This window comes from Biomphalaria glabrata, chromosome 17 (assembly GCF_947242115.1).
Source record: "Biomphalaria glabrata chromosome 17, xgBioGlab47.1, whole genome shotgun sequence".
In the NCBI taxonomy this organism is placed as follows: domain Eukaryota; kingdom Metazoa; phylum Mollusca; class Gastropoda; family Planorbidae; genus Biomphalaria; species Biomphalaria glabrata.
The window spans coordinates 21,509,923-21,529,640 of record NC_074727.1 but is presented as its reverse complement, the minus strand read 5'-3'; the positions used below and the strand labels follow the sequence as shown (position 1 = coordinate 21,529,640).

General features: G+C 36.9%; 1 protein-coding gene across 1 annotated transcript; it reads left to right on the top strand.

The window, feature by feature from the left end:
* Positions 1–2,039: 2,039 nt before the first annotated feature.
* On the top strand, positions 2,040–19,308 carry LOC106059480 (uncharacterized). The gene is made up of 4 exons (XM_013217101.2): positions 2,040–2,225; positions 5,578–5,862; positions 12,913–13,039; positions 16,157–19,308. The coding sequence occupies exons 2-4, from the start codon at positions 5,643–5,645 to the stop codon at positions 18,126–18,128; spliced, it is 2,319 nt and encodes a 772-aa protein (XP_013072555.2). The 5' UTR covers positions 2,040–2,225; positions 5,578–5,642; the 3' UTR covers positions 18,129–19,308.
* The last annotated feature ends 410 nt before the right edge of the window (positions 19,309–19,718 follow it).

Sequence of the window (19,718 nt, the reverse complement as noted above, 5' to 3'; positions counted from 1 at the left end):
TACAACTAGAATTAAAGAAGTTCATATACCTAACCAACATAAGTAAGCGCACGACATTTTCGAAACCATTTCCATCTGATGGTGTGGGGCGTGGGGGATGGGCTCAAGATCTTTTGGTAGCAACGTTCCATAATTCTGCAGAATCTCCCTCGATACCACCAGGCATGAATAGACGAGAAGTTACATTGCTTGTTTACTAATCTCCCATCACTTGTATTAATATATATGGCATTTTGCGTCTCGAGGGACAATGTTTTCCCTTTACAACCTCTTGTGTGACTACAGAGGCCAATCTTTGATACACAGCTGCGTTGCATTTTCCCCCTTTTTTCTACTACTGTTGTGTATGGCTTCTGCAATCGGGACCCTTCCTTTATGCTCGCTCTCCATGTGGATCTATCCAGTGCCACTTTTTCTTCATGTCGCGTTTGCCAGGGTAGTCTAATGGGATCTACCAGATCTAGGTCTATACTTTTTTTCTTTCTGAACATTTGTTTTAAAATTACAATTCATTTAAAACCAAATAATTTTTAGACATTTTAAAACAATAAAGCATGGGTAGTCAAGAAATTACAATTCATTTAATATCTTTTTTTTTATCCGACTGCTGGTGCGAGTTTTGTCGATGCCAAGCACCCGGGCACATTTCCTGAGGTACCCTAGACTCAAGGTTCCTGCCCTGGTTGGAGTTTGGCACCATGGGGGACACCAAATCGGCTAGTCCAGTTCTCTTCAAGCGTTTCTGCTACCGTTGTTGCTTCTTGGTTTGGTATTGCATACTCCTACGGCCATTTACTGAGGTAGTCAATATCTACCAATATGTGCTTATTTCCTCGTCTAGTTTCAGGAAATAGCCGCGCCGCCACATCGAATGCAATCCTTTCAAACGGAACCCCAACTTTGTAATATTGAATATCTAATTATATTTATTCTCATTTCTGGTTACTCCCCAGTCCAAAATATATAAAATACTTTATATATATGTCAAAAAAAAAAACATTACAAAAACGGTTTTGAAAATATGAATTCATGGGGAAAAATACGTACGATAATACTGCTACATTTTATCAAAACGAGTCTCCTTGAGCATTTTTGCAAATAAAAAAAGTGGAAGTCATCTCTACATAATATTCTCTTCATGGCTCAACATTACCTGACACCACCAAAAAATCATGAAAAGATAACTCTTTTATTTCTGAACTAGAGTTACTCCGCGTAATAGTTTACTCCTAGGATTAGCGTGAGGCCTCTAGGGATTGCGGTCGCATAGGTCGCATAGGTAGCAGTGGCCTTTGGCCGGCCCTGCAAAATAGTGACGTATGCTAACCCACGGGTCGACAAGTTCTTTTTATTGTTGTTGTTAACTAAAGGGCACAGCGTTTTTAAAAAAATACTTTTTGTTGCAGAATATATTCCTTGTGCACAAATGAGGTCGCTCTGAAAAAAAAAAATGTATAAGCCTTCTACATCCACATCAAGTCATTACATCACTTTCTTACATTACGACATAACCGTCGACAGAGACAGACAGGAGGAGTGGGGGGGGGGGATGTGACGCCTGGTCAACGTGAAGGGCACTCCAAGGGCGCCTCAGAGAAGTGGGCAGACCTGTTCATCTCTACAGCCAAGTTCCAGATGTTCTATAGTGCCCTCTTCAGAGCTCACTGACATTATCTCACGTACGTGTGTAGCCTGCATGCGTAGTGGTCTGTGTTGACTTTCCAGTATTTATATATAAGTTTATCAAAAACTGCATTAAAAAAATGCAAAATTCTTATATAAGAAAAATGGAATCTTTCAATTAAAAACTAAATTTATATTTTTCAAAAATCATCAAACATATTATCGTCTTTTTTTTTAACACTGCATTTAGTGCTGAAAATTTAGGTTGAAAACACCAAGCTTTGATAAAGTTGGCACAATGGGGCCATGCCAACTCAAAAAAACACAAGAGACTCAGAATAAATTTTTTTTTGTCTAAATACATTTATCCAAGAGATGAGCACATAACTAAATTGTATTTGAGTGTGTTCTGTTTAGAAGCGTGAACTCTGACCCCAATTAGCATCCGCCTTGCTATTCAACTCAAGTAGGAGGAAACGGTCGAGGTCATAACAGTGATCTTGAAGGAGTGGAAGCACCAACATACACACTAAGTCAAGTGTAGACTGGAAGTTGACTTATGACTTGATTGTGTAGCTGGGGAATGTGTTACGATGTACTGGGTAAGTCTCTTTATTTCTTTATTTCCCATAAAATTACAATAAACGCGTACCTATATCCTTCATACGCACACACACAATATATATATATATATATATATATATATATATATATATATATATATATATATATATATATATAAAATAATAATAATAATAATAATAATAATCTTTATTATCCGTAAGGAAATTTGTCTTACAATTTGTGCATTACACCAAACAAAAAACATTATAACTATAAGAAACCAAAGTGTACATTCACACCAGACTCACTCATAATTTACATGTGACAAAGTTTATACCAGATTGTTCTTATTTAATGATTTGATTGCCAGGGGGAACAAAAGAGTGTTTGTGTCTGTTTGTCTTTGGTATCGGTGTCTTGTATCTCTTTTGTGATGGTAAAATAACAAAATCCTGACACAAAGGGTGATTCTTTAGTTCGAGGATCTTGTTAGCTTTTTTATAGATGTTTGTCTCAAACAACTGCCCAAATGGGGTTTGTTTTTTGCCAATGATTTTGCCAGCAGCATTGAGGATTCTATTAAGTTTATTCCTATTTTTAATGCTCAGATTGCCATACCAGGTAGTGATATATATATATATATATATATATATATATATATATATATATATATATATATATATATATATATATATATATCTTATATAATACAGACGTTACTTCAAAAAAGAAGATGATTACTTTCTACGCGTCATGCATTTAGTCATGCAAATTAACCATTGACTTAAATTCTGCCAAGTCACTGGTTTTCCTGGCTAGCTCAAGCAACCCAATCCATGCTCTAATAGCACTAGGGAAGAAGGAGTATTTGTACAAATTTGTCCTAGCATATGGGACGAAGAATGTGCCTTTATCTTTGTGTCTTTCAGAGTATTTTATTAAATTTTGTTTCTGTATTTGAAGATTATGGTTCAGTGTTTTATGTACTTTACTTTTGAGTCTTCTGTCCTGAAGGCTTTCTAAATTTAGAGATTTTACTAAGGGTGTTACTCTAGTCAATTGTGAATATTCATTCGTTATGAATCTCACTGCTCTATTTTGTGTATGTTCCAGTTTCTTAATGTATTCTTGAGTTGAGGGTGTCGTATACGGAGGATGCATATTCTATTATTGGCCTAACCAAGGTTAAATAACATTTTAGCTTTATGATATATATATATATATATATATATATATATATATATATATATATATATATATATATCTATATATATATATATTTATATATATATATATATATATATATATATATATATATATATATATATATATATATATATATATATATCTTTTGGACTTATCTTTAGCTGTAACCAAATGTCGATGATATAATTATCAACTTACAAATACATATAACTGATATTCACGCTGTGGTAGATAGGTTTTACATAGGCAAGATAATTCCCTGCAAACCACAGTTTCACGGACTCGACAACAAATCTTACAATCTCCGTTACACTGTGTAACATTTTGGAAACCAGAACTGGAAATGCTTTACAGACTCAACATTGCGCTCGGTAGGAATCGGTCAATAATAATGATGATAATAATCTTTATTATCCGTGAGTAAATTTGCTTTACAATTGTGTATTACAAATAGCAATATATTATTAGAGCAAATAATTTATACGATAGCACACAAAACATACATTCATACCCAAGTCTCTCTATAGCATTACAAGTAAAATTTAGAACAGTAAGCTAGAGGAGATGATTAGGCCAAATCGGAAGCAAAAAAAACAACTTCATTGTTGTGCCTAAGGACCGATTTCTTTGCACTTGCGGGGATGGAAGAAAGCCCCCCAAAAATGTCACTATCCACACACCGTTTCTCAAGGGGCGTATTTTATGGCGGACACCTGAACGGCTGATGTGGTACAGAAGAGGAATATGGAGGACTTTCCCCGGCGTGCTTGGCCTTTGGCCTCGATTTTAATCCATCTTGGAATACGAGACATCGGTAATATGGTATGTAAAAAATTGCTCTAAGTCTTGGCCATTTTTTATTTAATCATCAGACAATCCTGATTTAATTTCTGACAATAAGTTCTAAGCCTAATAAACTAATAGAACAAATCATTTCAACACATTTTGATGAAATAAATTGCTCAGTTTACAATTATATTACAATTTAATTCTATGATAAGATTCGGCCCAGCATAGGACAGCCCAGCATATGACAGTCAACCAGGATCCCGGCTAAAGTTGTTGTTTTTCTTCTGAACCAAAACTATTTTAGCTGCGCTCTACATAATATGGTATTCTTCGTGTTTGAACTGTGACCCATTGGATATTGGTTCAGCAGATTAACATCTGTGAATACAAAATCTTATAGACCATTTAATTTCATTGTAATTCTCTCACTCCTGACTGACGATGCCAACGTTGTTTTAACCCCATTAAGTTAAATTAATTTTTTGTTTTATAAAACTTTAATTTTTGTTATATAAAAAGAGCATGCATTATTCTCTAATTATATAGGGAATATAACATTTCCTAATAACATACAAAAAAAGTTATTTAAGTCTAATCATAACAGGGTAGTGGAAACACAAATGAGCGAAATGAATAATTCCATCGGAGCGTTTTAAATTAATTAGGGAGAGAAAGAGTTCATATTTATTATTTGACATGTGTTCTAATTATAGAGTATATGGTTTAATCGTTTTCAATTTCGTTATCCAAATAAAACAATGAAAACATTAAAAAATACTTTTAAAAAAGGCTTATATTAAGTGTCATTTTATCTATTAGTTTAAATCAGTGCTGTCATTAAATGTGTACTAGATCTAGACTAGGAATAATAAATCTGTGCAATTACACTTTTTTTTGAACTAGTTGTTTTAGTTGAGGGCAATTTCATGCTTTTAGATTTTTCCATGTGCTATGATCCTATCACTTGTCTGGACCAGTTGAGGAAAAAAGGGGAGGGGAAGAAGGGGCGTATCTTTGTGAATGTTATCGTGATTGCTTTTTAAATGTAATTTAAAATAGAAAGTTGTAAGAGTTGAATTCAAACTCAGGGCTCAAGGGAACTAATTCTACTAATACCACCACATCTATCAAGTACAATTTCTTTAACTTGTTCGATACCAAACACAATAATTAATGACCAATAGTTAATTAACTAATTGGTTAATTTGTTTTAAATAGATTCTTATTTAATCGGGTACAAGAAATAATTGTGCTAAATTTCAACTTGATCTGAGGTTAGGCGTAAGAGTTATAACGTGGACATACATTTTACCAGACAGACAGACAGACAGGCAGAGTGAGTAAATATAGGTTTTGTCATAATTCAATGAAAGCATCTAATTTATCTTCTGTCAGCAATACAGAAAATGATCTAGCTACTTTTAAGTACCCTTTTGTGGGCATTGACTGGCGTATCCAACATGGAGGTATCAACAACCACGCCCACTCCAAACACTGATCATCAAAGGACAACTATGCTGCCATCTATTGTCTTTCTCTCCATATTAAGCCTGGTTGGATTGATCGGGAATTCCCTCATTCTCTTCGTGTACTTTCGGAAATTCCCAAGAACCTCGACAAATGTCTTCATCGTGGCCATTGCTTGTTTCGATTTGATTATCAATGTGTTTATTATACCAGGTGAGTAGATCTGCATTCATATTTCTGTTTTTAGATACAAATGAAGGCTCCAGAGACATTTTGAAATTAATAGGTCACTTACAAATGTTAACCCGATAGATTCTATTTACAGTTTGGAAAATCTTTCCCATACACTAAACAAAGAGGGTTAACTATGAATAAAGAAAATATTTGTAAAAATATTTGTAAAAAAAATTGAAAGAATGATATAAATTTAAGATATAATGCTAATAAATAAATAAGCAGCTTTAAAAAAAAAGAACAAGTCTAGTTTTAAAAAATAAATACTTTTAAAACCTTTAGAATATAAAAAATATTTAAAATACTCATTTTCCTGGGTGTGGGCTAATACACTGGGGCTAGAAAAATTCTTTATAAAATAATAACAAAGTGAAAAACTTTCTGTTTTCACTATTAAAAAAAGTCGTCACCAGGATCTAGTTCTTGTTCTAAAGGAACTATGATGAGCTCTTAGTATAGGAAAGTTAAAAAAAAACCTGTTGCTAGCGTCTCAATGCTGTAGGACTTAAACGTAAAATGCGTAGGAGCTAAATTCCTACTTCAGTGTATCTTTCAGCTACCATGGCTACACGTGACGATATAACAACTTTGGCCTTAAGCACATTTTTTTAGACCAGTTTTTTTTTTATTTTAGTAAATTGTAATTTTACTATCTATATTATAAAGTAGAATGTGAGGTGTATGTATGTATGTATGTATGTATGTATGTATGTATGTATGTATGTATGTATGTATGTATGTATGTATGTATGTATGTATGTATGTATGTATGTATGTATGTATGTATGTATGTATGTATGTATGTATGTATGTATGTATGTATGTATGTATGTATGTATGTATGTATGTATGTATGTATGTATGTATGTATGTATGTATGTATGTATGTATGTATGTATGTATGTATGTATGTATGTATGTATGTTACTTATAGACATCAAAACCGCTTGACCAATCTTGATAAAACTAGGCAGGAATGTTCCTTGGGTACCAACTTAGACCGTAGTGTATGTATTGTAGCCCTAAAACAAACTTAAGACCCTCAAAAAAAATAAAGTGGTCCGACTCTATTACAGCTATAGTATTTTATGGATCTAGGCCATGTCTACAATGTTGACATGAGAAAAGATAGAAAGGATTTAGACCTAGATCTAATTTTAAGAAATACACTTTGCGCAGATAGTTTTTTACTTTGACACATGAAAAGACAAAAGAAGATCCATTGATTTCATTATATAATAAAATTAACCTTCTATTTTGTGTTTCAAAAGCATTTTTTACATTAATTAGTTCCTTATATCTGTGACTACAGATTTCCTGACGAACATTCTTTCATTAGACAATACCGTAATGAATCGCGTACTAAAAATTAATTCGTTTAATTGTTTACTTTATAATCCCATCCCTAGATCTAAAACTCTAATTCAACTCTAAGATGATAAAACTTCTCTTCGCACAGATAGTTTTATACTTTAACACATAAACATATTAATTAAAGTCCATTCATTTCATATTTTGATCAAATAAACATTCAAATTTGGTTTTCTAAAGCTACATCCGTTTACGACAGCTGCGAAGCCGAGTTGAGATAGGCCTAGATCTATATTCATTCATGAATCGCGTACTAAAAATTATTTCGTTTAATTGTTCACTTTATAATATCATCCCTAGATCTAAAACTCTAATCCAACTATTTTAAGGTATAAATATATTAATTAAAGTCCATTCATTTCATATTTTGATCAAATAAACATTCAAATTTGGTTTTCTAAAGCTACATTCGTTTACGAAAGCTGCGAAGCCGAGGTGAGATAGGCCTAGATCTATATTCATTCATGAATCGCGTACTAAAAATTATTTCGTTTAATTGTTCACTTTATAATCCCACTCATTTAACAAAGCTATCGCTCTTTTCGTTTTTAATAGATAAGAATGTATCGACTTCGGGTAAACCATTTTCGCAAAACTAATTTTATTTTCGTAGCGAAAGAGAAATAACGTGAAAGGATCATTAGCTACGTTTAACATACATCTAAATCCAATCCACTAGATTATTCAAAAGCAAATGTTTTAATTTAAAAAAAAATAGATTTTTCCCTTATTAGCTATTTTGATCTGTTAGCTTCATTCACACTATTTTTACATTGACACATTCGCTTTACTTATTACATTATTATTTCGTTTAATTGTTTACAAACACTCTCAGTGAATATATCGACAGTAATGCGCAAATAAAGACCCGCGGGTCACGGGTAACATATGTCTAGTTATGCATAAAAGAGAAATAAAGTGAAAAAAAAACAGTATGTATTATGTAGTTATGAAGCGCCCTGGCCGCACTTCCCCATGGTGGAGGCTGTCCAGGCCTGAGCAAGCTATTATAGCACAGTGCAGGACAGGTCACTGTCCTGTTGGCTCATATTTCTCATGGCTATGGCCAAATTTCGATTCCCGGTGCCCCCGCTGCGGGGAAGAAGAGAAAACCGTGCCTCATATTCAGTTTGAGTGCCCCAGACTTGCTGATCTCCGCCTCGACAGGTCCGGGAAACCAAAAATTATCGACCTGTATGGTGACGTGTATGCACTAAGCAAGACAGCAGGGTTTCTGTCCAGGACTTTTGCAAGAGAGGATTTGAGCCTCTCAAGCCCTCATTCTAATGGAGTTTGATGATGATGATGATTTATTCTTTATTCCTGGTTGTTAAGACTTATTTAGCAGGACCGGATTGACCTATAGGCAACACAAGCTATAGCCTAAGGCCCCAAGAAATATTAAGCACTGAAATATAGTATCCGGAATTATATAAGGTCCAAAAATCTCAAATAGCTAAGGACCTTTTCAAGTCTGAATCCTGAACTGCTACATATATCTTATCGGAATTTTTTAAAACATTGTTGATAATAATATTATTTTCTTATATACTTATATTTGCATTTTGATTATAGGTATGATTATGATTCTTCATTATAATATTATTGTTGTTAATACATATATCATTAATTATTAGTATTATTATTTATTGTAACAATTACTATTTGTTTTATTATTATTATTATTTATGTTATTATTATTATCATTATTATTATTATATTAATGTTAACTAAATAAGACATTTTAATTTCTGGATTTGTATCAATATCCGCTTGTATCCACTTCCAATAGTCAGTACTTCATGTAACAAAATTTCTTTGTCAAAACTGGGTCGATCATGCAATGTTAAACATTAAACTCTTCCATGATTTAAAAATGCAACAATTACCTCTATTTTACCATCTTTGTTTTTTTAAAGTAATGCTCATGTTGGTAGTGCCAGGTCTAGATTTGATAAGGCCCTAAGCTAGTTGAGATATTAGTAATAAACATAACGCCAATTTTCCTCAATATTACCTAAATTTGCACTTCAAAATAATTAAAAATATCCCTTCAACCATTTTTTTAGGGGGGGGGGGGGGGCAAGCAAGTGGGGTCCCTAAGCTGCACCATATGTTTCCTATAGGTGAATCCAGCAATGCGTTTGGCTTTGATTGGAGCTCTCGTCTTATAGACAGTAACGAAGTCTTTGATCCGAATTTCTCTTATTGTCATGACACGCAAGGAAGAATAACACTGTGGATCACACTCTCGTCCCATCGTGCTCACACACAAAGGGATTTCCGTTAGCACAGGCATCTGTCTCGGTGAGAGCTATTTATAGTGACAGAACAGCACATCACTCATATCAGTACTTGACCCACATTAGCCAGACTGTCACGACTTGTCACTTTTCTTGCTTTTGTCACATCAACACACACATACACACACATACTCACACAATGTGTGTACAATAAGATTAGATGTAATAGAAAGCTGAATTAGTGGCCGCTTTAAATTGAAACACACAATACATACAATCTTTTCTAGTCGTAAGTTCCTCAATAGCAGAGTGGTTAGTATGTCGGCCATGAGTTAGAATTCGGTCGTTTCCCTTTTTTATGTAAATGCTGTTTAAAACCGATTACGGTCAAATCCACCCAGATATCCTTTCTTTATCCCCCCCCCCCCCAAACCCATTTTTCCCCCCCCCCCATTTTCCCAACCGGTCCAGACAAGTGATAGGATCATAGCGTAGTAAGAAAGTTAAAAGAACTAAACAACAACAATTGGTAAAAAAAAATACTGTAAAAAAAATAAATTATGTTAAGAGTACTTGTATTAATTATTTTGAATCAGTCATGTAATTAAATTTGTAATAGATCTAGACTAACAATAGAAAAGCATTTATTAAAATTGTTTAAAAAAAGGGGGAACGACCTGAATTTGAACTCACGGCTCAAGCCAAGACGGTAACCACTCTGCTATGAACATTGTATAGTTTTCTATTGTTTCTTTAGTCTCGTCCTATCTTTGTATGGTTTGTGGTCACTAAGACTCAAACGATGACCTATAAAGGAGACTAATCCCGCTTGTTCGAGACACTAAACAAAACAATTTATTACCAATAGCTAACTCATTGATGGATTTGTTAAAATTGATTGTTGTGTTGTCAGGTAAAAGAAATAGTTGTGCGAAATTTCTGTTTGATCCGAGATTGGATGTAGGAGAAATAACGTGTACAATTTTTTTACCAGACAGATTGAGTTGATATAAACTTTGTGCAAATATTTGTAATCGCACAGATTTATTGTTGTTGGTCTAGAGAAACTAGATCTATTACAAATTTAATTACAAGACTGATCTAAACTAATTTTTAAAATTACACAACGTCTAAGCTTTTGTTTTTAAAGTATATTTTTAGTGTTTTTCTTGTTATATTATTAGTAGTATCATGCCACTTTAATCAGTATTTATGGGCACAAACAAAAAAGGAAATGAATGAAAAAGAAAGAGATACTCCTTAGAAATTGCAAGGCGCCTGAGAGTTTGGGCCGTTTTTAAGGTTAACGTTTAACAGAGACTGATCACTACGCTTTGAAACTTGAAGCGGAGATAGAACTCTGAATAGTTTAACATATACATTTCCTCTTACCAATGGAACCATTTTGTCAATTATACCTTGGTAATGTTTTGTTATGGTAGTTTGTGATATGGTGAACATGTTGTGGACTATATACGGCCCATTAAGTTTCCAAAGACAATAGATACCTGAATCATGACAGAATCAGCAGTAACTAAACATCATCATATTACATGTATGCAAATGCATCTGTTTCAAGCCTTCCAGATAGGGCATCTTTCTTCCTCTTTTTCTTGTCTAATGCTGCCTCGGTCTTCTTGCTCGCGGAGAGGGTCAAACCAGCACACACAATCTGTCTCCATACTTTTTAATGTTGGGCCATTTCCTCCTTTATACTTTCATGAAGTCTGTGGTCCTCAGATTCCGTTTGCAGAGATGTTGGTTAGTCTTGGGTTTCAATTCCTTAGAAAGCACGAAACATTTTTTACTGGTCTTCCTACCCAATGCCACCCACCTCCCATCATCTGTACATGAAGAAAGTGTATTGCTAATAAAAGGAATTTAAACAAAACAAACATGGCCACACAAACCCAGTTGCGACCTACTTATCTACATGTAGATAAAGCCATTTTCCGAAGGGATCTACTTCAGTTCTCTTTACGTTTTCTACAAGGGCTTTTCTTTGAGCATCAAATGTGTTTCCCTGCGGCCTTCCCTCTTTCCTTCAGAGGCAATCTGCTGCCAGTGAGGACGCCTTGGTTAATCTTTATAGTGCTTGTGACGGCCCTCGTGTATTGTTTGTATGTGTGGCTTGTTTGATGTCTAGGGGATGATTATTTGAATTGGCAACACACTGGCTTATCAATGATATATCGGAAGCAGGCACGCAACAAACACACAATGGAGAAAGATACAAGAATGAAAGATTCACTAGATATTTATTTGCATATAATATATAAAAAGGAGAAGGAGGTTGCATCTCTTAGTAAAATTATATCATCACTATTGGCACGTTAAGAGAGAGTGTCACTTTATCCTCGAACTTATCTGAGTGTCCTGGAGACGTTGTAGCTGGCTGTGCTCCTAGGTGGAGGTCTTGCAGCTGGAGGTGACGCTTTAGCGGGTAGAGGGTCGCCTGTGACTCAGTACTTGTGGAGTCTCAATCCAAAGTCACTGTGGTCCGTTGTGGACACAGTCGGGAGGGTGGCCGGCTTCAGTGGGCACGAATAGTACTGCAGGCAGAGCTGATCTACCGTGGGCAGCGTTGTCAATAGGATCAGTTCATTAAGTTGCGATCGAGTAGGCGAGTGCTGTGAAGTATCACCTAGTCACGTGGTATCAAATAGACACGAAGAACCAAATAGACATGTAGTAACCAATGGGCTGTACTCTCATGTATTATGACGTATCAAATAGTCAGACACCGGAGGGAGGCTGCGGATAAACATAGACAAGTTAGGACATGTCTCTCATGCATCTTATCGATGTCCTCGACTGAGGTGTATACGTCAGACTGGTTGAATTGCTTTTGAGTACTAACAGGGGAGATGATGATAAATGGAACTGCTTAAATAGATGGCTGATAGTAGCAATATAAAACGAAAAAAGTAAGGGAGATAACAATCTCAATTGGACTTAAGCAGAAGGGTTTACATACGGCTGTCGGCCATGAACAATGGAATGAGAATCAAAGTTTGTAAGGAAGCGAAATCCAAACATATGATTCATGCACTGGCAAAGCTCGCAAACCGTAACTTTTGAAGGAGAAACTAGGCACAGCTAGAAGTGTTGAGTTTATGTGGCGCAGGGTACTCCGAGGGACATATGGCTCAGTTCACTCTGGTAAGAGTGCATTTTTCTTACTGTAGATGGAGTGATGCCAAAGTGTGGCCATCTGGTAGTCGATTCTTGCATTCAAAGCGAGACAGTGGAATGTACGTAGGTGCAATTATTAATATATTGCTTATTATATATTACATATCAAACTTGAAGATACACACAAATGATGAATTTTATGTTAACACATTTGTTTCTTTTATTAATTTCTTGTGTTGGTTAAAGAGAGACAACCATTAAAATATCTTTTCTTCTGCAGGGGAGTTAATCTCGATCCTACATCACTGGGACACAAGTCCGAGAGTCTTCTGTAAGGTACTGATGTATTTCAGTGCCTTCACCTTTATACTGTCGGCCATGTCGTTGGTAGCAGTGGCCGTAGCTAGGTAGGTATCACATGGCAATGTTAGAAATTACCGTTGTCATTTGGACGTGACATGACATTCTCAGCAGTAATCTTTAGTTAGCAGGTGTGATAAAGTATTGTGAAAAATAGCTTTAGCCAAGTAAGTAGGGCATGATACCGTCAGATGTGCCTTTAGCAAGCTAGGAAGGGCATAATATTGTCATGTCAGATGTGCATTGAGCCAGGTAGGTAGGGCATGATATTGTCAGATGTGCCTTTAGCAAGCTAGGAAGGGCATAATATTGTCATGTCAGATGTGCATTGAGCCAGGTAGGTAGGGCATGATATTGTCAGACGTGACTGGAGCTAGGTAAGTAGGGCATGATTATTGTCAGATGTGCCTTTAGCAAGGTAGGCAGGACATGATACTGTCAGATGTGCCTTTAGCAAGGTAGGCAGGACATGATACTGTCAGATGTGTCTTTAACCAGGCAGGCAGGACATGATACTGTCAGATGTGCCTTTAGCAAGGTAGGCAGGACATGATACTGTCAGATGTGCCTTTAGCAAGGTAGGCAGGACATGATACTGTCAGATGTGCCTTTAGCAAGGTAGGCAGGACATGATACTGTCAGATGTGCCTTTAGCAAGGTAGGCAGGACATGATACTGTCAGATGTGTCTTTAACCAGGCAGGCAGGACATGATACTGTCAGATGTGCCTTTAGCAAGGTAGGCAGGACATGATACTGTCAGATGTGCCTTTAGCAAGGTAGGCAGGACATGATACTGTCAGATGTGCCTTTAGCAAGGTAGGCAGGACATGATACTGTCAGATGTGTCTTTAACCAGGCAGGCAGGGCCTGGTATTCTCAGATATGCCTGTAGCCAGGTAGGTAGATCATGATATTTTCAGCCAGGTAGTCTTACATTGTTATGTAACAGCTCTGAATGAAGATTGGAAACGTTAAGGCAATCACTCGACACGACGACACTCGCAGACGTCGTAATGGTCGTAGCACTGGTTGATGTGATCGTAAACTGGCACAACATGACATGACAGTGACAGCTCGTCGCCAGGCTAGTTGGATATGACATTGGCGAAAATAGAGCTGTACAGATGAGATGTACCAAGAGCACAAAGACTGGACATAAAATAACTATCCTCCCCTCTCTCTGAGACAGGAGTACTTTAACTATTGTTCAGATAATGTAAAGGTCGTCTGTTTCAATGGCCGACGTTTAAGGGTGTTATTGTGGCCAGCACAACGACCAATCGACGTTAATTTTCCTAAAAAAACTAAATTCAAAATTTCCGTTCTCTCCCCACGGTTCCCCTAGCTCCCCCCCCCCCGATTCCCCAGGTGATAGAAATATGCTATTTGTACATATACTTCAATATTAAATCAAGCTATGAAAATTTTCAGTTAATAAAAAATACATTCTTAATTTTCATAAACCATTTCATATAACAAACACACAATTATCTTATCTTATCTTATCTTATACTTAACAGACGTTTCTTCAAAAGAGAAGATAATTACGTCCTACGCGTATCCATATGTTTTTATACTAAGAAGTCGTCACCGGCCACCACCTTGAGGTCTGCAGAAGGTGCGAATTCACATCACCTCGAGGCAAAAGTGGGCTCCTGAATCCCCCCCCCCACCTCGAAATCGCTTCAAGAGCAAGATCCTGACGGTGCCCACACATTTCGTATTAATGGGGCTTCCATTGCCAATAGAGATAACTCCGCAACAATCTAAATTCTAGTCAGGTCCTAGTCTAAAAAAATCTGCCACAATATGAATTTAAAGTTCATCCCCCCCCCAATTTTTTTTTTGTTTTTGAAAGAACAATAATGGCAATGTCTTCGATGCCTAAGATTAACAATGAGTTCAGTGTTTCACATGACTACACAAAACCATTTGCGACCTGCATATTTTCCCACGTATGATGCAGACAAAGCCATGTCCGTCGAGGGTCTATTTAAATTTTCTTCACCTGTCATTTTCTTTGGGTCTCAAATGTGGCAATCAAACAGGAGACTACCAAGAATACAAACCAGGTGGATAGTACTCTCGTCAAGCCAAACTTAGTCGATTCTAATCGCTAGGTCATCACTGTCTCTAAGTTCTTTGTGGCATTTTATTTCTAAATCCTTTTTGTTCACATCAAGGCAATGTGTAGGCCTGCGGGAGGGGTTGTCAGAGGGGAAAGATGAAAAGCTTTGCTGAAATAGATTGATAGTGAGGATAAATAAACATAGTAAAATATTACCACAATTCATCAACAAAGGATGCGCGGTGGCTGAGCGGTAAATCGCTTAACTTCCGAACCGAGATCCCGGGTTCGAATCCCGGCGATGACTGGGATTTTTAGTGGGTGTAAAGTGCTTTATACAATGTTCATGGTGTGTTATAATAATACCTCTTCTGGTATTATTAGAATGTTCATGATGTATTAATTAAATGTCCTACTTCACGGCCAATTTGTTGTTGCGTATGTCTACTAGATGTGCTGAGTAATATGACCACAACACATGCATACTTAGAAACAAACGCTGTCTCAGCAGAAGAAATAATTTAATCATCATAATAAGATAGGTCACAATAAATTGGCAACTTCAGCCATCGATCAGAACACTTGAAATAATTCACATAATTGTATACTTGAAATAATTCACATAATTGTTTAACATAATCCAAATAGAATTTCATTAATCAACACTCCAACGTGCTCCTCAATGCTTCAATACTCAAATACATAAGACACGTCTGTCTTTCTTCAACTACATGGCGTCGACTGCCTCTTGGCCATGTGATCAGTTCTCAAAAAAGATTTTTTCTCCCACAATGCAACTGTGGCCCCTTGATTTCCCCGTGCGAGATCATATTCTCCATAAACAAGTGTATCTCGTGGTCCACAACCATTAAATGTCAATAACTACCTAACAATGATGTGACAACCTGACATTAGTTGGGGAAAAGTAAAGGGAGTTGGTCGTTGTGCTGGCCACATGATACCCTCGTTAACCGTGGGCTACAGCAACGGATGACCTTAACAACATCTACCCTATTGATCGCAAGGTCTGAAAGGGGGAACTTTTTTTACATCAACAAACATGTATTTAAAAACTGTTTTTGTTTTCTTTCCAGATTTACTCAGAGTTTTAAGGAAGTAAAAAAAACAATGACTATTCGAGATGCGAGGTTCTTATGTTTAGTCATTATCGCTGCCGCCCTTGTCTTTGCGACTCCATACGCCATTGTGAATGGCCACCACAAGAAAATATTGGATAGTATAGATGTGTCAGAGTGCGGGGTGGATGACGCTTTTGCAGCTGACTCCATATGGCCGCTCGCCAACGCCTCCTTTCTCATCGTCCTCTTTCTCACCTGCTGCCTGCCTCTCCTGGTGCTCTACCTCCTCATCTGCTGCAAGGTCTGGATGAGCGAAGGTCGAGCAAAGGTCAATGCAGCCGAGAGAAACAACACGGGCGATGACCCCAGAGGCAGCCTCCCAGTTGTCAGTCCGAGGTCGAGGTCATACATCAAAAAGAAACCAGGACATTCTGGACAAACGTCAGACGACACAGGCCAATCAGGAGACAAGCTTGGTGCTCCAAATCGTCTTGACGAGAAGGGTGAGGACAACGTCATCGAATATCTCGATGAAAGTAAAGAAGATGCCAGAGAAGGAGGCATCTACCAGGCTCGAATGATCAGAGCGCCAACGGGGGAAAAGGTCACTGTCAATCTATCTATGGTCAGAGAGCTGACTGTCAAGCTGAAAGCAGTCCAAAAGCAAGTCCAGGAACGGCAAGCGAAAGAGAGTGATCAGGAGACAGACAACGGCGACCAAGTTGACCACTCTTTAAAAGAAGATGCCTTTATAAATAATAACAACGGTAAACCTGAAAAGATTATTCCAACAACAAAACAAAGCACAAACGAGGAACCGGTGCAAAGTCAAAGTGACATGAAAGAAAATAAAGATGATTCAAAAGATCATCAAAATGATTTGAAAGATCTACAAGAAAATCACCAAAAAGATCTACAAGACGGTCATCAAAAAGGTCTACAAGGGGATCTCCAAAGCAGGAGCGTAACAGAAGATGCTAATGAAACTGATAAAAAGTTTATCTCTCAAAGCAACTTAAATGACAATCAAAACATGAGCCAAGAACAAACTAATAACCAGAATCTTGAACAAAATCAAAACGATGATTTCACAGACAAAAACCAAGATAAGAAAACAAGTGAAAGCTCTAAATCTGAAACGGGTGAAATAGAAAAGCAACAACCGGAAAAGCTAAATCTGGACATCCCAGTAGAATCAGCCAAGGAATCGGAAAACAAGCCTGACCCGAGTTCTCCCCTTCCCAGCGATTTCGCCAAGGCCATGCAATGGGTGGACATCACTTATTGCCAGCAGCCCGATCACAAGGTTTCGGAAGCAGACGAAGAAGGCTGCGGTGATTCCTCAGTGGGTCTGATGAAAAAAGGCTCCTTCATGTCCTCGCGCAAGGTCTCGCGTGACAACAGCTTTCTCAGGAAACACCGCAAGCTGAGGGACGCATTGACCGACACGCTGACCCGCGCCAGAAAGACAAAAAAAGACAGAGACGATAAAAATGGCAGCTGCATCGACATCAGCGATAAGAACAACGACAGGATCTCGGAGGACGTCAACGATACGGAAAACGTCGACGACAGTCTCAACGCTGTGGAAACAGACGCCACGGTGTTCAACAAAAACGAGACCCACGCTGCAGACTCCTCCGTCGCTTTGGGTGACAACAAGCAAACGGAAATTCCCAAAAACGATGACTCCCAAGGAAGCGGAAATGACGACGATGGCCTTGATAAGCGTGGGCTAGGTGCAACAACATGGATGCTCCTGATTGCCAGCCTTATTTTTATCATTGTTTCGCTTCCGTACCTGGCGTTGAATTTTACCATATCTAAATCCCCGAGTGCTTTTAGCTCCGCCACCGACACAGGCAAGTCTATGTACAATGTTTTCATTCGAGCACACTTGCTGAACAGTGCTGTAAAGCCAATCATATACACAATCTGTAATGCGAAGTTTAGGAGACACTGTGGGAGGATTCATAAACATTCCTAAGTGTACGAGAGAAAGAGAGATTTAGCAAGAGAAAGAGAAAGTGAGAGAGAAAGAAAGAAGTTCATACCTCTTTCTAATTGCCACAGATAGAAAGTGAGATAAAGAAATTCTAATTTCCAAAATGAAATTGAGAAAGAGAGAGAGAGAGAGAAAAAAAAAGAATAAGGTTCAAACCGGTTTCTAACGTCAAAGAGAGAGAGAGAGAAAGGAAAAAAAGATACTGCTTATCACTATTCTTCAAATGTTTGTCACGCGGCCGTTGTAAGAGTTTCTCTGATGTCTCTCTTTCAGAAGTCTTTGAGTGAAATCTGCTTTCCTCAATGCCGGGACAACCTGGCGCCTGAGTTGGTCGTTAGAGTGAACGACAAGCTAAGCTCAGACACTCAATTACTAAGAGCTCTAAAATGAAGCTTGCAAACGCTACAAGTGCAAAGGAAAAAAATATTATGCATGATAGGGGGCACCAGAACTGGTACATCAATTAGTATTTAAAGTAAGGACTTAAACATAGCTGTTATATACAGCACCATTGCTAACATAGAATTTAAATTTAAATATTTTTTTCCCTTAATCGAATGTGAAAGTGGAAAACCAAGAGAGAGGATATTTGGGTTGTTTTTTTTTTGTTTGCTTTTTTTTTATTTTTGCTAAGATGGGTGATGATTTTACTTTTAAATGTATCTTTATAGCAAACACTTTTTTTTAAAAAAAAGTTACATTTTGTCATGATGTGTACACATTTTTCCAGTTTCGTTATCTGTTTCAAAATTCCATTTTTTTTTTAAATTTCTTTTCTTATCGTTATATAAGGCGGCCAACACCGGTCTGACGTCACGACCTGTGACGTGGCAACGAGCTATTGGTCTAAACTGCCCACAGGTTGCGACGTTGCAGGTCAGTGTTCGGGCCTTCCATAAGGATTGGTCTCGCTCTAGTAGAGATCGTTAAGGGCATGTCAGCATGATCAGGGAAGGGAACAAAAATGTAAAAAAAAAAGCGAGACAACCTCTTTAATGCCTGGTCAGTCATTCATCACTCAAGTTACCCCCCCCCTTACAATAAAATGTATATAAATTGTCAATATAGTCCTTGCTCGTAAATATAATGAAATTTTAAATTATTGTTATTATTATTACTATTCTTTAAATTATGACTAAATTAAAATACTTTTTGAATTTGCTTTGTTTTTCTTTTCTTTTTTTTTTAAATTCGTTTTGTTGTAGTTTTATTGTAAAAAAAACACAACAACAAACTGAATGTGTACATTAAAGATTCTGTTTTATTTATCGGGCTCTTTGTGACTTGGAAGTCAATGAATACTTCCAGATGATTCACTGGTTTTAGTTTCTTCTTGTGTTTGACTAATCAGGCCAAGTCAAGAGTGGCAAAGATTGCCACTATTCATCTTAACTTAATTTTAACTAATCAGATACAGACTTTACTTCAAAATAAGGCAAAATATTTTTAAAAAATACTTTAAAAAAAAAGCTTATATTAAGTGTACCAATTAGTTTGGATCAGTCATATAATAAAAATTGTAATAAGCCTTAAATGACAATCTATAAAGGGGACTAATTCAGCTTATACCAC